At 47.5% G+C, this 18,385-nt stretch overlaps 3 protein-coding genes and 1 long non-coding RNA gene across 8 annotated transcripts in view; 2 read left to right on the plus strand and 2 right to left on the minus strand.

Moving 5' to 3' along the window:
* The window catches only part of FSTL3 (follistatin like 3), a 32,068-nt gene extending 30,829 nt beyond the window's left edge, over positions 1-1,239 (plus strand). For both annotated transcript variants that reach the window (XM_072601735.1, XM_072601734.1), the window contains exon 5: positions 179-1,239. In XM_072601735.1, the coding sequence (XP_072457836.1) occupies positions 179-231 (53 nt within the window). In that variant the 3' untranslated portion in view covers positions 232-1,239. The remainder of the gene's footprint in view (positions 1-178) is intronic.
* LOC140499839 (serine protease 57-like) lies at positions 251-8,230 on the minus strand. 3 transcript variants are annotated; one of them, XM_072601732.1, is made up of 6 exons: positions 7,862-8,230; positions 7,155-7,344; positions 4,561-4,705; positions 3,405-3,665; positions 2,121-2,253; positions 251-1,379 (listed from the first exon to the last, which is right to left on the minus strand). In XM_072601732.1, the coding sequence occupies exons 1-6, from the start codon at positions 7,923-7,925 to the stop codon at positions 1,294-1,296; spliced, it is 879 nt and encodes a 292-aa protein (XP_072457833.1). In that variant the 5' UTR covers positions 7,926-8,230; the 3' UTR covers positions 251-1,293. The 3 variants fall into 3 exon arrangements, 2 of the variants coding, with proteins under 2 accessions (XP_072457833.1, XP_072457834.1); XR_011965559.1 differs by having other exon boundaries at positions 1,232-1,379; positions 2,016-2,253; XM_072601733.1 differs by lacking the exon at positions 251-1,379 and having other exon boundaries at positions 2,004-2,253.
* Positions 2,222-10,253, plus strand: LOC140499844 (uncharacterized). Of its 2 annotated transcripts, XR_011965561.1 has the most exons (4): positions 2,222-2,328; positions 5,818-5,872; positions 7,456-7,566; positions 9,877-10,253. It is a non-coding gene; the product is annotated as an uncharacterized lncRNA (long non-coding RNA). The 2 variants fall into 2 exon arrangements; XR_011965560.1 differs by having other exon boundaries at positions 5,818-7,566.
* Positions 8,970-13,516, minus strand: LOC140499842 (serine protease 57-like). The gene is made up of 5 exons (XM_072601736.1): positions 13,387-13,516; positions 11,021-11,174; positions 10,434-10,578; positions 9,801-10,064; positions 8,970-9,351 (listed from the first exon to the last, which is right to left on the minus strand). Exons 1-5 carry the CDS (start codon positions 13,451-13,453, stop codon positions 9,199-9,201), a joined length of 783 nt encoding a protein of 260 aa, XP_072457837.1. The 5' UTR covers positions 13,454-13,516; the 3' UTR covers positions 8,970-9,198.
* Positions 13,517-18,385: the final 4,869 nt, after the last annotated feature.

Here is an 18,385-nt window from a genome sequence, read left to right on the forward strand (position 1 = left end):
AGGGCTCGGGAGCCACCAGTCTTAACACAGCCCCTGTCCCCAGGAACCTCCTGGTATGAATGGGAGATTCAGCACTAGCGGGAACACATAGCCTTATCCTTGGGGAGTCCTCAACTATAGGGGAGACCCTGCGCTTCCCCACTCCCTGAGTCTACCTCCCTCCTCTCTCCCCTTGCAGTCAGCACCACGTTTGCTGGGCTTTTGGCGGAGGTGGAGGATAACTCCGTGTGAGTCGACGCCACAGGTCCTGCACAGAGCCAAGGCAACCCTATTTATTATGAAGAGGGAGGCATATTTATGGCCCCCCAGACTCCAGCTGTGTTCTCTCTTCTAGACAACTCCCAGAGACCCTTGTGGAGGGGAGAAATTGGGAGGATTATTACAGCCCGACGGGAGCTGCCATGAGCCGCTGGTGGTGGTGGGAGGGGAATGGAATGGGCGAATACCTTGGAGGGTCCCAAAGAAGGCGAGCTAATCTCAGGGAGGCGGGGTGGCCGGCAGCTCGGGGAGGGGGAGGGGCGGGGCAGGGCATATGTTTCAACATTCCATGGGGCCATCAAGGGAGCCGCAGAGAGGGACAGAGACAGTCTCCCAGCTGGGGTTTCACAATCCCTCCCGCTTAATGACCCTACTGATGCAATTCTGGGCCCTAAGGGCTCCGCAGAGGGTGGAATCCATGAGTATATGTTCCCCTTCTCCCCCTCCTCCTAGAATAGGGGGCAGAGATCTACCTAGTTCCTGAGCTTGAGTGGTTTGGGGGACCCCAACCCGCAAATATGTATTGATGATGCTCTCAGCTTTGGAGATAAAAGGGGTGTGTGTCTATGTTGGAGTTGGGGGTAGAGGAAACCAGGTTCGATATAGTACCTTCCATGACTTTTCTTGGGAGAGGGATCCCCAGCTTCAACCCTTGACCCCATTCCACCCTGAGACTCAAAGTTCCCAAGCCAAATTCTTTCCACAAAGTTAGACTGTCTATAGAAAGGCCCTTCTGTTAGAGGGGAGGTATCCTCTTCCCCTCCCAAGTGCCAATTATTTGTTCTCCTTTCTCCTTTGGTGGAGGAGAGAGGAGGCTCAGGGTCCTCAAAGTTCACTGTGTGACTTTGAGTTAATCCCTTCCCTTCTCTGGTCCTCAGTTTCTTCCTCTTTCAAATTGGGACAAGAGCACTTCCCCCTGCCTGAGGATCATGGGAATGTTGGTGATTTCCTTTGGAAAGTAAAAAGATCTGTATAAATGAAGTTCTCTTGTTCTCATTCTTAGGATGGGGGTTGGATGGAGCCCCGGGCTGGGAGTTAAGAGGCTGGGATTCTGGGACTCCCTTTGTCTCTGACTGGCAGCGTCCTCTTGGAAAAATCATTTCCCCGCTGGTTTAGGTTCCCTGTGTGGAAAATGATGGGGTTTGGGTCGATAGTCTCTAACAGGTCTTCCAGTGTGTGTGATCCTGCCCATTTCTGGATTGGATTCCTGGAGGAAGGTCCAGGAAAGGGGACCATGACCAGGACTCAGACAGGGGAATGGGATGATCTAGCTAAGGGCTGCCACCTGGTGGCAGGTTGGAGAATATGAAGAAATGGGAATGAGGAGGAAGGGGGCAGACAAAACAAAACACAGGAGATAGAGAAGGGGAAAAGACGCTAAGAGAAACAAATATAAGAAAGAAAAGGACGAGAGAGAGAGTGAGAGCAGGAGGTGGGAAAGAAACAAAAGTAGGGGGAAAGAAGAAAGGAGGGAAGACAGAGGTGGGTAGCTGGAGCTGGGAAGTAGTAGTTGCCACTCCTGCTATCCCCACAATCCAGGTATTTCTAGTTATCAAAGCCAAAGGTTTGGGGTAGGGAGGTGGGGGTGGGGGTGGGGGGTGGAAAGGTCCAGGATAAAAGCATCTTGGGATACTCTCCAAAGGAGGAGAAAATTGGGAAAGTCAGATGCCAGGCTGTTAGCTCTATGCATGACCTCATTGGTATGGAGGGAGTGCCCTGCATATAATCTGCATACGATTAACATATCATTTACATACACTTATCTTTCTTGTTTGCTTCAGGGCAAAGACTCATATCTCAGGCTAGGCTGGGGAGGGGTTAAAGGGGTAACAGTGGGGCCTATTTGGATTCCTGGATCACACCCTGGATCCAGGTGATGTAGGCGGAGACGAGTGTGTAGACATCTGGGGTCCTGGGGTCTCCACACCAGGTGCCGGAGAAGGAGACAATGCCCTGGGCTTGTTTTCCACAGATCAGGGGCCCTCCAGAGTCGGCCTGGCAGGGAGAAGGGTCCTGCTGGTTAGAATGCTGATCTTGGGAGTCCTACTTTAGCACCTGGCACTACTCTGGGTAAGCTCCCACATGACGCGGTGCTTTGGGGCTAGTCTTAGCTCTGTCCTTGATTAAAGTCCTTCCTTCTCTTTGGGACTCAGTTTCCTTCTTGGTAAAATGAGTAGATTGGATTCAGTGATCACTGAGACCCCTTCTAGCCTGCAAAGTTTTATGGCCCTCAAGTGCCTTGATCTGTAAAATGGGAATAACACCTACCTGACTCCTCACAAAATCATAGATTTGGGGAATAACCTTAGAGATAATTTAGTCTAGAGATTCTTAACTTGGGATCCAGGGATCTACTCAAGAGTCCTGTGGATAGATTTCAATGGAATCTGTGAACTTGAATGGAAAAAAAAATATTGCATCTTTATTTTCACTAACCTTTAACTAAAATTGGGCATTTCCTTCAAATAGGATTGATTTTTTTGTTTTAACAAATCATTATTCTAAGAGAGATCCACAGACTTCACCAGATTGTCAAAGGGGTTCAGGACACTAAAAAGTCACTTCTGTTAAGTTCAGCTGCCTCATTTTACAGCAGAGGAAAATGAGGGTCAACCAAACTAGACTCAAATCCAGGGTTCTCCTGTTTGGGGGTCCCACCCTCTATCCCTTCTATTTCTGTCTCTTTCACCCTTTCCCTTGTCTCTGTCTCTGTTATTTCCACATTAGGACTAAGGCTAGCCAGCTTAGAGAGTCCTAAGAAAGTGAGAAGGGGAGGAGAGCTGAGCAGCACATCTACTTTCAGGCAGGACCATATACAGAAGTGACTAGTGGGGGAGTAGAAAGGTCCTGGGAGGTGGAAAACCCCTCAAAATGACTGCCTCTTTGAGCTTTCTTGCTTCCCCATGTAGAATCAAAGGACCTAGGTCCAGATCTCACTTACGATGCTAGCTGTGTGGGCAAATCACCTTTACTTTCCTGGGACTCAGTTTCCTCCTATGTAAAAATGAGCCGGTTGGGCTAATTGACCTTTGAGGTTCCTTTGAACTCTAGATTTCTGATTCTATGGTTCATATGGAACACCTTCTTTTCCAGGGGCTATGGGGTTAGTTGGACTTCGTGACCTTTAGGGATACAGGGTCACTCACCGTGCAGAAGCCATTGTGCCTCCAGTTCCCACTGTTGGCACAAAGCATCTTGCTGCTGATCTGGCCTTTCCAGGAGCGGTTGCAGGTCTCCCGACCCAGCACACTCACGTTTGCCTCCATCAGGCCTGGAGGCGGCTCCCCAAAGTCAGACAGAGAACCCCAGCCTGACACCAGGCACTTTGTACCCTGCTTGGGGTCAACACCCGCACTGGGCAGCTTCAGTAGTCCCACTGAGGAGCTGAGGACAGCCTTGTGACTTAGCTGGGGAACAGAGATGGATGACTGCCAGTTAGGAAGCTAGCCATGGGTCATGCCATCCTCAGCACTCTCCCCCTCAATATCCCCAACAGAGTACCCGCCACTCACTCAGCAATAGGAAAAGTCTTCTGAATTCTTGTTTAAACACCTTCTGTTGCATTTACACAGGATTGGAATATTTGAAAAGAGTTTAAATTGAAAACATTGTCCCACTTGACCCCCTAAGACCCTATTTGATTCAAGGAAAGCCCTCAACACTGTGGATGGACTCCTTGTAGTGAACTTATGGGAGGGCACATAGGAGAATTGCATAGGATGGATGGACAGGAATGGATGTGTTAGGAGAAGCATCTTTAAGAAGCAATATCCACACTGAAGAGATCACAGATGCATTGCAGTGCTAGAATATGAACGGGGAAACTGAAGATAGGAAAGATTAACTTGACTGGTCTCCCAGTCAGAGTGTCAGGGTAGGGGTGGGTAGCAGAAATCAAACTCAAGTATCTCCTCAATCTAGGGTCATGATTCTTCCATTTATAACAAGCTAACTTTCTACAAATCTCTGCCTCTACTGAGAGATACCCACTTATGAAGCCCCTCACTCCACCTACAGCCCTCTGGGCTAAGTAATACCTGTTCCTATAGCCACTTGCTTTGTGACCTTGGAAAAGTCTGTTCCCTTCTTTGGGGCTCAGCTTCCCTATATTCAAACCAAAGGGAATTGGACTCTACTCTCTAAGTGCCTTTCCAGCTCAGACTCACTATGGTTCTATGTGCCAGGCTGCCTTCCAGCCCGGACATTCCACATATGTGTGTATATGACAATAACTTTGGACACCAGGAAGGAGAAAAGGAAGGGGGAAGGGGCAGAGAGAACATCCCCCTTTCTTTATCTTACCTTCAGCAGGCAAATGTCATTCTGATGGGACACAGGGTCATAGTCTGGGTGCAGGATAGAGCGCTGGATTTTGAACACCTGTTGAGTGGGCTCAGGGTTGCTGAGAGAGTGGGCACCCAGCACTACCAGGCCAAGGTTGCTGTCCCTGTGTTGAGAAAGGGAGATGACCTTCCAATCTACTGCCCTCAGAAAAGATCACTGGGGGACCCAGCTCTCTGGGGAGAACCGATCTGGGAACCAGGAGCCTAACTTAGAATTCCGCTCCTTTTTTTTTCTTGTCTATGAAGCACTTGGGAGGGAGGAAGGAAGTGCAAATAGAAATATCTCTATTTTCTGGATGAGGAAGTTGAGGCTCAAAGAATGAAATAATTTGCTCAAGATCACATAGCTAGTAAATGCTAGAGTAGGGATTTGAACTCGGGTCTTTATGCCTCCCAAGTCCCAGGTAGGGTTCAGACAGTTAAGGATAGGTGTCTTAGAGGGTATCTGGAGCATGGAATTCTCAACTCAGGGGCTGTAAATGTTTTTTAAAAATATAACTATTTCAATAAAATTGGTTTCCTTTATAATCCTCTGTAGGTGCCAGGTGACACCATAGTGCATAGAGTGCTAATCAGGAAGACTCAGTGTCCTGAGTTCAAATCTAACCTCAGACACTATCTGTGTGATCCTGGGCAAGTCACTTCACCCTGTTTGCCTCAGTTTCCTCCTCTGTAAAATGAGCTGGAGAAGGAAATGCAAACCACTCCAGTATCTCTGCCAAGAAAGCTCTAAAAGGGATCTGATAAACAACTAAACAACATAATCCTCTGCATTCAATTTCCACTCATTTAAAAACATTTTTCTGAAAAGGGTACTATCCAAAGGCTTCATTGGACTTTCTGTGAAAAGGAACTAGGTTAAAAATTCCTGCTCTAGACAGATATAAGACTATCTGAGAATAAAAGACAAGGGAATTCATTGTTGGTATGCCTGCCAAAAATAATTGACATTTCTGTAGTACTTTCAGGTTTGGCAGATATTTTATAGGCATTATCTTGCTTGAGTTTCACAACAGAAGTGGGAGGTAAATTCTATAGTTATCAGTATGTCAGTCACCAAGCATTTATTAAGCACTTACTATGTGGCAGGAACTTTACTAAGCTCTGGGAATATTAAGAGAAGCAAATAAATAAATAAACAAAACCCCAGTCCTTTCTCAAGGAGGCCTACAAGCTGGCTATTATTAGCCCCCGTTTTGTTTTTCCTTTTTTACAGATGATGAAACTGAGTCTCGTGGAAGTGAAATGATATCCCTGAGGTCCCATAGCTTGTAAGTGTCAAGAACTGGGATTTAAATGCAGGCCTTTCTGACCCCAAGTTTGACTCTTTACCCTCTATTCTACATTTTGAAAGTTTGCTGTGGGAGGATCAGAGGCTCTTGAGCTGGAAGGGACTTCAGACATGGTTGAATTCCAATCTCTTTCCCTCCAGCCAACACCCATGTCACAAGCCAAGTGTGACAAAAGGGAAGGAGCCTTGGATTTGAAACCCAAGAAAACATGGGTTCCAATTTCATATGACCTTAGGCAAATCTCAGTGGACCTCAGTTTCCTCATCTGTAAAATGGGTGATTTGGGTTAGATGGCTTCTAAGTCAATGATTCTATGACCCTAAGAATGGGGTTGAGCTTTGTCTCTTAACTCTCCAAAGGTTGCTAAGGCCTGGGCTCATGGTATTCTGGGAAGAGGTCAAGGAGTTTAAGGAAGGTGGGACCAGGGGATAACCCCAGGTTTTCTAAACCTCAGTTTTCTCATCTGTCAAATGGGAGAGTTAGGTTTGGTTAAACTGCATAGTCTCCCTAAGTTCTAAATGTGACCTATGATATTTGTCCCACCTCTTTCAGGGAGGAAGTGAGAAAGTTAATATCTCTTTCACAAGTAAAGAAGTTGACTTAGACAAAACTTACTGAAGTTACTTCAGGTCACATGGTCATTACAGTCAATATGTGGCAGGAAGAGGAAAAAGCTTTCTTTATGTGAAAGTGTTCTCTTTCCCTTTGAGACCCTGGCCAAGTCTGAGCTTTTATTTCCTCATCTGTAAAACGGGGCTAACACCTGCAGTAACTGACAAAGAATCATCATCGCTGGGCTCAAATGAGACAATGCATGTAAAGGAATTCTCACACTTTGAAATGCTATATAAATACCAGTTATTATTATGTGAGGGGGTTGAGAAGACATCCAGAACCTCTTCTTGGTATGTTATTTCTAGGTTTTACATTCTAAACTCTTGTCCTGATGTTGCCACTATTTTTATTGGGTGGCTTTAGTCAAATTTCTTCCCCTCTCTGGGCCTCAGTTTTCCCATCTGTAAAATGAGGTTTTAACTTGATGGTTTGGGGGATCCCTTTTAGTTTTGACAATGTAAGTCTAAAAGATAGTTGCAGCAAATCTTGGAACCCCGGAGAGGAGAACAGGTTCAAGATCAGGTGGTTCTGGGGGCTTTTAGTTCAGGAAAGGTTAAAAAGGGGTGAAGGATGAAAGCTCTGGGGAGATTAGCTGGGTTCCTCCCAGTGGGGAGCCTAGGAACTGGAGTGAGAAGGTCCCTCTCACCTGTTGAAGAAGCAGTGGGCTGCTGTTAACACCCACTGGGCCATGAAGAGCACCCCTCCGCAGTGATGTTCACCCATAAAGCGCACGGAAGCCATATAGGGCCTGGAGTGTGGCTTCACCTCCCGGCCTCCAACAATTCGACTGCCCTTACAGCCAGGGGGCCCCCAGCCAAGGAGGAAGGTAAGGATACCTGTCAGGGGCCAGGAGAGGGGAACACAGAGGATTGAGGAACTGGGACCCTTTGTAAAAGACCGGGGAAGGGGTGAAAAGAGAAGCTGGGTTTCTTGCTTCCCTGTCTCAGGTGAATAAGGAAGAGAAACAGCAAGAAGGTAGAAGGCAGCAGAGAGAATTGGGAGCAGAGAGTGAGGACGGGGCCAGAGAAGGATGTGGAGAGGGAAACGGATAGAGAGAGGTGAGGAGGGGCATGGAGATTGGGGTCAGGAAGCATGATGGGAATGGGTACAAGGAGAGATGAGGGCAGAGACGGGGATGAGAGAGGGTTACAGGGAAAGGAGCGAGGATGGGGAAGAGGCAGGATGAATGAGAGACAGGCAGAGATAAGGGATGGCTTGCAGAGGGGGAAGGAGATATAAAGAGAAGAGAGCCAGAGAAGGATAGATGGAAGGGAAAGGAAAGGGAAGATGGGGTAGAGGACCCCAGGGTATCCCTGTCCCAGGGTTCTCCAAATCCTGGGAGCTCCTGCTCACCTACAGGGTCTATGGGAAACAGTAGACTCAGTGCCAGAATTCGGGAGCTCCAACCCGGCCCCATCTCCCTTCCTCAGCTGCTACTACCTACAGCTCTGGGCTTCCCACTGGCTTGGTGGCAGAAGGGACAAGGGAACCGATGGGGCTCAGGAAGGAAAGGAGGGCCTAACCCTGTGGTTAAGGTGCCCCACCCCAGCCACTGTCTCCTGCCCTTTGAAGAAACCTAACTGTCTGTGTGACCCAGGGGAAGGCTTCTTCCCGCCTCTGTTCCTTGGTTTCTCCATCTATAAAGTGGGGAAGGGGTGCGGCAGATCAGCTGAGCTCTAAGGTCCCTTCAGATGCTAACATTCCAGAATCCCATGTTAAGTCTTAGGATTGTGAGTGATCCATCTGTTTAAGAATTCTAGTTGGGGGAGGGGCACAAAGCCTTAGAAAGGAGAGCCAGCCCATAAGAGACTCAGGGTCCAATGGAGGACTCTTGGTTCCAAATGATTACCAGGGGCCCATCTGGAAACAGCAAGGGGTCCCAGCCACCATCTTCCACCTCTTTGATGATTTCAAAGCATTCTGAGACCTTATATATGTAGTAGACACCTCTCCTTTCCTTCCAAGTGGTCACCAGGAATGTTCCCTGAGCGTGTTCCAAAGTTGGGCAGCAAGGAGAGGAGGAAGAGTATCTATTATGGCTGGAAAGTCTGAATTGCCAGAGAAATGAGGGCCACATTAGAAAGCGTCAGGTCATGAACAGAGCATGAGAAGATCTGTTTTCCAGGTCCAACTTCACCACTGATTCACTAAGTGACCTTGTCCAGGTCCTTTCCCTTCTCTGGGCCTCAGTTTCTTCATCTGTGAAATGGGCAGGGTAATCCTGGCCTGGCCTTCCCCCTAAGGTTAGGACTAGATCTATGGGGTCATGAGTGGAGCATCAGAAGATGTGCTTTTCAGACTCAGCTTTGCCACAGACTCATTTAATCTGATCCCTTTCATTCTCTGAGTCTTAGACTTTTTAAATCTGTGAAATGGGAAGGCATAACCCTTGCTTGGCCTCTCTCCTCAGGCTTGGGCGAGGCTCACCATGTTGAGCTATACTGACCAGAGGAAGAAGAATGAGATTGGGAAAGAGTCTTTATTCAAAATTAAATTCTTCTTGTAAACAAGAAAGCCCAGTCAAGTCCCCACCACTGGTGCAGCTCAGTGGACCAGTTAGAGGAAGGTCCCTTCCTCTGTCTTGGACTAGGCTACTCCCATGTGAGATTACAGGAGGAGGAGGCTGAATCAGGTGGACCCTTAGGGCCCCAAAGTCCTGACTTTATTCATGTCGGTTACTGGCAGTGAGATCAATAATGCTGTAGCACGTCATAGATCCAGGCCACAAAGGTGGAGACGCGGGCATAGACATCAGGATAGCGAGGATCCCCACAGATTGTGGAGGAGAAGGACACCACTCCTTGAAGCCTCCCTCGGCAGATGAGTGGTCCTCCAGAGTCCCCCTGTCAAGCAGGAGGGGACAATGTGAGGGTAAAAGAAGGTTAAGGGAATACTGAGAGACCATGGGGAGGGAGAGAGAGAGAGAGCGAGAGATGGGGGTGGGGAGAGGGGGTGTGTGAATAAGGATAGAGATGGAGATAGACATAGTGGCCTAGTCAGCTCATGGGTCTGCCCCAAAGATCTTCCATTCTAACAGAAGACTACTGAGAGAGTAGTACTAACAGTTGCCTTCTGAGAAGCAGAAAGACAAGGACAGACAGACAGAAACACACATACAGAGAGATAGGGCCAGAGACAGAGAGACAGACACAGAGGAGAGGAAGCTTTTGAAAGGTAGAGAAACTGGGATCCAGACCAAGGAAGGAACTCTCCCAAGGTTACTCTACATTGGGAGAGGGGGTTGGAATGCCATCCTCCTGCCTCCCATCTTCCCATCCCTCATGAGACTCACCCCACAGACACCCTGTAACCTGCTTTTGCTACAGCCAGAGGTGCAGACCATATCCTGGTTGATGTTTCCCCTCCAGGAACTGTTGCAGGCCTGCCGGGCTGTCACCACTACGGACGTCTCCATGAGTACCATGGCGGGACCTTCCTGACCTGGGATTTCCCCCCAGCCACATATAGAGCACAGAGTCCCTGGGCGAACCGATGTATTCCATCGAGGAAGGCTGATTGGTCTCACTGAGCGTGTCATAGATGCGCTGCCATTGAGCTGTGGGGGACAGGAGGGTCAGGGACAGTGTTACAGATGGGGTCAAGGGGCAAGGATAGAGATGAGGACAGATACAGGGGGAAGGACAGACAGACAAGCATTAGAGAGATAGAGAAACAGGAGTAAGGATAGAGATAAAGACAGACATGGGAAGAGGGACAGAGATCAGGTTAGAAACAGTGACAAAAAGATAGGGACAATAAGGCACAAAAACAAAGACAGGGAAAGATTCAGAGACTTGTGAAAGTCGGGCTCCACCGTCCTCTCCCCTTCCCCAAAGGCCAAGCCCTCCCTCTCTCCTGCACCCCAAGCTCATTCTGCCTCACTGGCCTTTAGAGAGCTGGGGAGCTCTTAGTTTCCAGGACTCACCTTGAGCAGCTGTAGGTCGTTGATATCAGCCTGGGCATTATAGAGTGGATAAGGGACAGCCCGAAGGATCCCAAATACCTGCTGGGTTGACTCTGGAGTAATCAGGGAGTGGGCACCCAAGACTACTTGGAAGGCAGCTGTGTCACTATAACCCCAAGGAGGGAAGAAATGATGTTGGCTTTTAGGGGATGGAGGATCTTTCCTCCATTTCCTCTCCAGTGGTTTCAATATTCTGCCCCCACCCTTGGACCTCTGGGACTGCCAAATAGCAGCTGGGAAAACTAACTCCCCCAAAGCAAGGCATCTCCCCAAGATCACACAGTGAGTCCGAAGGGTAAGAACCTAGCCAGGGCTTCTTTCCATCCTGCATTTCTTTTCCCCTTCTCCATTTTGTATTTGACAGAAAGGGAAATTGAGGCCCAGGGACTTGCTCAAGGTATAGGACTGGAATTCAGTCCCAAACTAGGGTGTACTGTCATATGATTTTAGTGGGGGCCCTGGGAGAGCTGATGTGACTGGAGGAACCCTTGAAATTGGGACTTTGGGCAGGGTATCAGGGAAGGGGTGGTTTTCAGGGCAGGACTCACTTGGAAACCTCACAGTGGGCAGCTGTGAGCACCCAGTGGGGCCGGATGAGGGCCCCTCCACAGAAGTGCTCACCCTGGTACTGGATGGAGACTGCAAATGGGTAGGAGTGGGGTATTGCTTCTCGACCTCCCACAATTCGGCCTTGATGGGCCCCTGGGGACAGAGACAAGTGTCTGAGCCTTCTGCATTGAGTTCCACATCCCAGATATGGGGGATATACTGTCTCTAGAAGGTACTTTCATTCACTCCTGAGTGGGGTCAGTATTATCACAGGGTCTTGTCAAGGGGCTCTCGATAGGTGGATCCCCAAAGACTTATTGGAATGGGGAGCCCAAGGCCTTCCAAAATAATCTAGCTTTCAACATCTCAAGAAAAGTCCTCAAATCAGGCTCAAATCTCAGACACAGGGGCAGAGATAGGAAGACATCAAGAAATGTCAATGATTCCTGATTGCTTCCTGATTCATCTCTGGGAATGCCAATCTGACTCCAACCCATCTTTCTAGACTGACTCCACAGCATTTCCTATGTCCATGTCTCTGCTCCAGTGTTTCACACAGGGGCACTGTCCCCCCTTGCCTTGCAGGGGACTCCCTGGACACTATGCCTGGAAGAGTCTCCCTCTTCACCTTCCTTCCATGGGAGTTTAGGTGACTCCTATAGGAAATCTTTCCTGATCTTTCCTGTTGTTAATGCTCTCCTTGACCCCAAAACTAACTTTGTATTCACTCTACAGATATTTATCTATGTACATGTTGCTTCTCTCCCTCCCAAACCTGGACTCTTTGAGGGCAGGGATTGATTGTCTGAGTTTTGTCTAGGTATCTCTACCCCTCAGCAGAGTGCCTGGCACACAGTAGGCACACCACAAATGATTGTTAAATAGAAATGAATTTTATTTGCTGTTAAAACTACCCATCTCCCCTTTTCCCCCTTGCAAAACACACCCACACACACCAGGCATCCATATAGCTGCCAAGGATGGATGACACATTTTAGGGAGGGGACGTTAACAAATTGGAGTAGGTCCAGAGGAGAACGAGTGTGAAACAAAAATAAAAGATATGAATCAATTACACCAGACAGGGACTGAAATAGGGGCAGAGGCAAAAATGACTAGAGACTAGGACTCTCAGTCAACAAGTCATTTATGAAGTCCCTACAATGTGCCAGGCACTGGGCTGAACAGTAGGGATACAGAGAAAGGCAAAAGACAATCCCTGCCCTTGAGGAACTCACAGTCCAATGAGAGAGGCCACGTGCAAATAGCTGGCTACAAACAAAAGGGCATTTAAATGGCACAGTGGATAGAGTGTCCAGCCCGGAGTTAGAAAGTCCTGAGTTCAGATTTGACCTGAGATACTTACTACCTGTGTGACCCTGAGCAAGTCACTTAACTCTGTTTGCCTCAGTTTCCTCATCTGTAAAATGAGCTGGAAAAGGAAGTGGCAAACCACTCCAGTATCTCTGCCAAGAAAACCCCAAATGGGGCCACAAAGAGTGGGATGGGACTGAAATGACTCAGCAACTGCAAACAATGTACAAAAAGCCATATACGGAATAAATTCGAGGTAATCATCAGGGGAGGCATTCACATTAAGGGGGACTTGTGAAAGTTTTCGGTAGAAGGAAGCTAAAGATGCCAGAAGGCAGACATGAGGAGAGAGAGCAGTTCTGGCATGAGGGAGAGCCAGTGAAAATGCCTGGATTGGAACTGAGGCTGGGACAGAGATACCACATCCCCAGGAGAAAAAAAAAAAAAAAAGGAAACCAGGAGATGGAGAGAAAGGAGATAAATCCCGGTGGTTGGTGGTGGCTGGAAAGGAGGTGTCATCTCTAAAGAGCCTGGGGGCGGCTGGTCTCCACAAGCTTCAAACACTCGAACCCCTGTGTTCTAACGGGCTTGAGCCCTGGGGACAGAAGAGAGTGCTCCCTCAAGAATTTCCTCAATTCCACCCCAAAAGCATTCATTCTTCTGTGATATGCAAAGCATGGTGCTGAGGCCTTAGAGAACCAGCCATTGCCTATTTAGGGAGGGGAGGATGTATATTAAAGGTAATTGGAGAGGGAGGGAGAGAGAGCCAGTAAAACGCTGTATAAAAGCCAGTAAAAAGGCGGATGTTGCTCAGAGAATTGCAATTAGTCAATAGGAACTCTTCTTTCCCCCTTTTTCCCTATATCTGATAAGACTCATAGTTGAGCCTCTCTCCCTCTCCAGATGGAGAAACTGAGGCCCAGACTTGGTCAGGGTCACATGATGATTCAAGCACAGAGTTGAAGCTAATGCCTCCATCTCTTGGCTTCTCATCTCTCCTCCCCCATATCTGGGGGCTGAGGTGTACTTTTGGGCAGGGGAAATCCATTACCTGAGGGGGCCAGCTGGCCCAGGGTTACCACGCAGGACAGGAGCATAGAGATCCCAGGGGCCCTCATGCTTCTTCCTGGGGTCCTTGTTGATGCCTTGGTCCAGAACTGGGCCTGGGATGGTTCCAGTTAAGTAGTGTGTGTAGGGGCAGGAAGCAGGGGTTGGAAGACAGTTATGGGGGGTGGGGGCGAGATATCTGTCCATGCCATCCATCTGGGCTGGGCTCCTTCCTGATCCCCCCTCTCCACTTCTTCCCTTTCTCTGGTTTGGCTTGTGAAATGGGAGTAATGTCATCACCTCCTAACGGCCCCCCAGGGCTGCCTAAAGGGTCTGGAACCAGCCTCAGCGTCCAGAGCCCCTCAGAACTTGCTTCAGTTCTCAGAACTCCTTGAGACTTAATTCAACAGCCTAAGCACCCTTTAATGTGCCTTAGTGACCAGGCACTCCCAAGGACACATCTCAGGACTCACTAAAGTATCCACAGTCCCCTGGGTCCTTCTTAGTATCCAGAGCACTCCCAAGGATCCACCTGGAAGTTGCTCAGAGTCCCTTAATTCTAGGTACATCTAGGTACCAGTTCTAGGTACATCCCAGAACTATCCTACTCTCTGGAATCTGCCTCAGTTTCCAGAATCTGTCAGGACCTTCCTCAGTGCCCAGAAGTCGCTAGTATCCACCTCAATTCCATAACCTATGCCAGTCTCTTAGGGTCAGTTTCAGTATTGCTCTTCTCCCTTCAGCATCTGTCACAATCTACAGCCTTCTGACACCTATGTCAATGCCCAGAGATACCCCCCCCAGGACATGCCACAGTGCCCAGAGACTCCCAGGACCCTCCCTAGTGCTCACAGCCCACATAATCCAACTCAGCTTCAGAGCCTCTTAGGAACCTATCCACCAGAGTTCCCAGAGCACTCCATAATTGGCCTCAGTGCCTGAAATTCCTTGGAACATCCTTTAATGCCTGAGATCCAAAACTTCAGAAAGTGACCCAGAGTTCAAAAGACCTGCTTTAGTGTCAGGAACAACTAGGAACTTAACCTAGTTCCAGAAGCCCCCTAGGATTTACCTCACTCAATAAATGCCTTACCCTTTTTGAACCTCAGTTCCCCAACTGGAAAATGGGGGAAACTTCCCAGTTCTGTTTCCGTAATCTCCTAGAACCCACTGCAGTATCTGGAGCTCTAAAGGATGTTCACATAAACACACACACACACACACACACACACACACACTCTCTCTCTCTCTCTCTCTCTCTCTCTCTCTCTCTCTCTCTCTCTCTCTCTCTCTCTCTCTCTCTCCAGTGTCCAGAACTGACCGGTACCAGCCTCAGTGTCCTGGGTCTCCCAGAAGAGACTCCAGTTTAGAATCTAGAGTCTAGAGTGCCTCTCTACAGAGCCTAGAACATAATCGGATTTGCGTCAGTGCTCAGTCACTACCTAGAATCTCCCATGGGAGATTTGGACATGGATGAGTCACTTGGGTCTGGGAGTAAGGAGATGAATTCCAGTCTTGGGTCTGGCCCTAAATTGCTGGGTTTCCTTAATTAAGCAAGTCCCTTCCCCTCTCTGACCATCAGTTTCCCCTTCTGTAGAATTCCTTCCAAATCTGAGAGAAGCTGTCTAACACAACAAAATATTGCTCTTCGTTGACTGAACTCAAGACCCTATGCTGAGTGCTTGTGATTCCAAGATGGAAAATGACATTTTAATTCAATGAAAATCTTGTCATAGGACCTGGGCATTATTTTATTGTGTTCTCTAAGGTCCTCTTCAGCTCTGTCTGTGATACGATGACCTTTTCAGCTGTGCTAATGGTCTCTACATCCCCACCTGTACCACCTACCAGCAGCTTTCAGGCAGGGTATTTCAGGGAGGAGAGGAAGGAGTTTGGGGGATAGGTATTGCCCCAAATCCAAATCTTGAGAATGGAAATCCTTGGGAAACAAGTGCATGATCCCTGTTTCCTCTAACTTTCAACAGTCAAGAAACATCAGCCACAGTCATGGCTATGGCCCCAACACCCTTAGGATAAAATACAGGTTATTTATCCTGGCATTTGATGCCTTCACAATCTCTGCCTGGGCAAGGCATAAAAGAAATCTGGTCTAGAAGTCAGGACATCTGAGTTCTAGTCCCAGCTCTGCCCTGGCTCACTGTCTGACTGTGGATAAATCATTTCCCCTTTCTGGTCCTCAGTTTCTTCATCTGTTTTATCTTTAGAATTTCTTAAACTTTTTCCACTCACGACCCCTTTAGTGCTTCTTAAGCAGTGGGTACCAACCCTATCCATGATCCACAGTTTAAGAAGCAATGAATTTATTCTATATCATCAAAATGGTAGAGAGCAGGATTGGTTGGTGGACTACGTGAGTTTCTAAGAAGCTGATTTGTGCAATTTCCCCTTCTTTCCTTCCCCTTCAAGAGGCCTCTAGGATTTCCTGAATTGGTCCATTGGAGGAAGCAGCTGGCCACCCTGCCGTTAGGGGGAATGGGGAAATTGTGGGATCTCGGGATCTAGAGCTACATGCACCAGTAGAGATCATAGGAGAAGAAATGGGGTTTACCCTATTTACTATGCAGCACTGAGCTTGGAATTGGGGAAACTCTAAATTCAAATTCGACCTCCTACAGCAGCATATTCAACTATGGGTTTAACTTTTTCTGAGATTGTTTCTTCATTTGCAAAATGGAGAGACCAATACCTGTAGTCCCTATCTCCTAAGGTGGTGAGGCTCAAAGGAGATAGTGTGTATAAAGTGTTTTGTAAACTTCAGAGAGGCATAGAAACATCACTCATTTATTGTTAATGGATCGTAGACTTGAAATCAGGAGAAATCTTAAGAGATCATGAGATCAAAGATTTAGGGATGACAGAAATATGGATTGAGAGAGGGAAAAAAATCATAGATATCATTGGATCATAGATTTAAAGAGAAAAACAAATCTTAGGATTAGATGATAGGATCATGGATTTAGAGACAGAAGTGTCTGTCATCAGGGACCATCCAATTCCTCTCATTTTTCCAGAGGGGGAAATTGTCTTCCTAGAAGTTAAATGACTTGCTCAAGGTATAAACAATAGGTGGCGCCATAGTGCATAGAACCACCAGCAAGGAGTAGGGAGTTAGAATCTGGTCTCAAACACTAACTTAGTAACCCTGAGCAAATCACTTAACCCAGTTTGCCTCAGTTTCTTCATCTGTAAAATGAGCTGGAGAAGGAAATGTCAAATCACTCCAGTATCTTTACCAAGAAAACCCCAAATGGGGTCACAAAGAGTCAGATATGACTAAAACAACTGAACAACATCTTCCAGAGTTCAAATCTAACTTCTGACACTGACTTGCTGTGTGACCTTGGGCAAATCATTCAACCCTGTTTGTCTCAGTTTCCTCATCTGTAAAATGAGTTGTAAAATGAGTCTCTCTAGTATCTTTGCCAAGAAAAGCCCAAATAGGGTCAGGAAGAGTTGGACATGACTAAAAAATGACTGGTCATCAGACAGGTCATCAGACTCCCAAAACAGCCTTCTTTTTGGCATGTTAAACTGAAGTGAAGGGCTAGAGATGGGAAGGACAGGCCCTGAATTTCTCCATAGAGCCGGAGATACCATTTCCTCTGTCCCTGCAGTTTTCTAAGATGCCAGCTACTCCTCCTGGGGTCTCTTGAGAAGGGAGGGAGGTTTGAACATCCTTGGAGAAGGAGGAGGAAGAAAAAGAGGAAGAGGAGAAGGATGTCCCTAGAAATCATTCTAATGCCATTAGGCCTAGGGCAAGAGTGGAAGATGGAACTGGTCCATATCAAAACTCACCTCTCCGTGTCTCCTTTCAGAGCCCTAGGCAGGGAATCAGGAGATCTGTTAGTTCCCATCTGCCATTGACTTGTTAGATTATGTTGGGCAAGTTTCCTCCTCTATAAAATGAGAGGAGTGGACTAACAAGGCACTAAGGTCACTTCCAGCCCTAGATCTGTCTTCCTATGTTCAACCTTTCCCTTCTTTGTTCCTTGGTTTCCCCACTTGTAAAAACGCCCAGTGAGGTGGAAATGCAGGTAGATTATAGAATTTCTAAACTTGTCTCCGGTTCTGATGTTTTGAGGTTAAGGGTGCTTCTGGAAACAATACCCTACCCCAAAGGAAGCAAACTATCCCCCACCTCCTTGCACTGTAGGGGAGACAGAGGAGGAAACAAGCCTCCTTCCTGTTTCCAGAGGAAGACAGATGTTTGGAGTTTGGAGGAGGGAGAATTCCCTAGAGATTGGGGCAGTCAGGAAAGGCTTCCAGGAGTAAGACTTGGGCAGGAACTTGAAAGATGGAAGAAGATAAAAAAGGAAAGATCTGGGACTAGAAGGGGAGACTAACCACACCTGGAACTTTTGTTAAAATAATGACAACAGGCAAGGCAAGCATTTCTATGGTCCTTTAAAGCTCCATTCCCTGGAGGAGGAAGTGGTGGAAGGCAGGGATTCAGAATACCACAACAGATAGCATAATAGTTATTAGAGTCAGAAGACCAGGGTTAAATTCCTACCCGGATTACTTTCTACTTGAAAATCACCTGACCTTTCTGGGCCTCAGCTTCCCTCATTGTAAAATGAGGGTTGGTCTTCACTAGAAGATCTGTTTCTAAGATTCCTCCCCATTCAATAAGCATCGATTAAACATTTACTAAGTTCCAGGCACAGTTTGAGGTGCTAGAGATAACAAAGACAAAAGAGAAATCAGTGCCCTCAAGAAGCTTCTATTGGGAGTTGGGGTGGTGTTGGGTGGGGAGAAGCAACAGATAGACCAGTAATGATACACTCAAGTAGAAACAGGTCCCTAAGGGTCACATATTGACTTTGAATTTTGCTGGCTGAGTATGACACTTCTGACGTAAACAAATAAATAAACAGAAAGTAATTTTGATGGGCAACTAGGGGGTGCCATGGATGGAAGGCCAAGCTTGGAATCAAGGACCTGAATTCAAATTTGACCTCAGATACTGACTAGCTGTGTGA

The sequence above is a fragment of the Notamacropus eugenii genome, chromosome 4 (assembly GCF_028372415.1).
Source record: "Notamacropus eugenii isolate mMacEug1 chromosome 4, mMacEug1.pri_v2, whole genome shotgun sequence".
Taxonomy (NCBI): Eukaryota; Metazoa; Chordata; class Mammalia; order Diprotodontia; family Macropodidae; genus Notamacropus; species Notamacropus eugenii.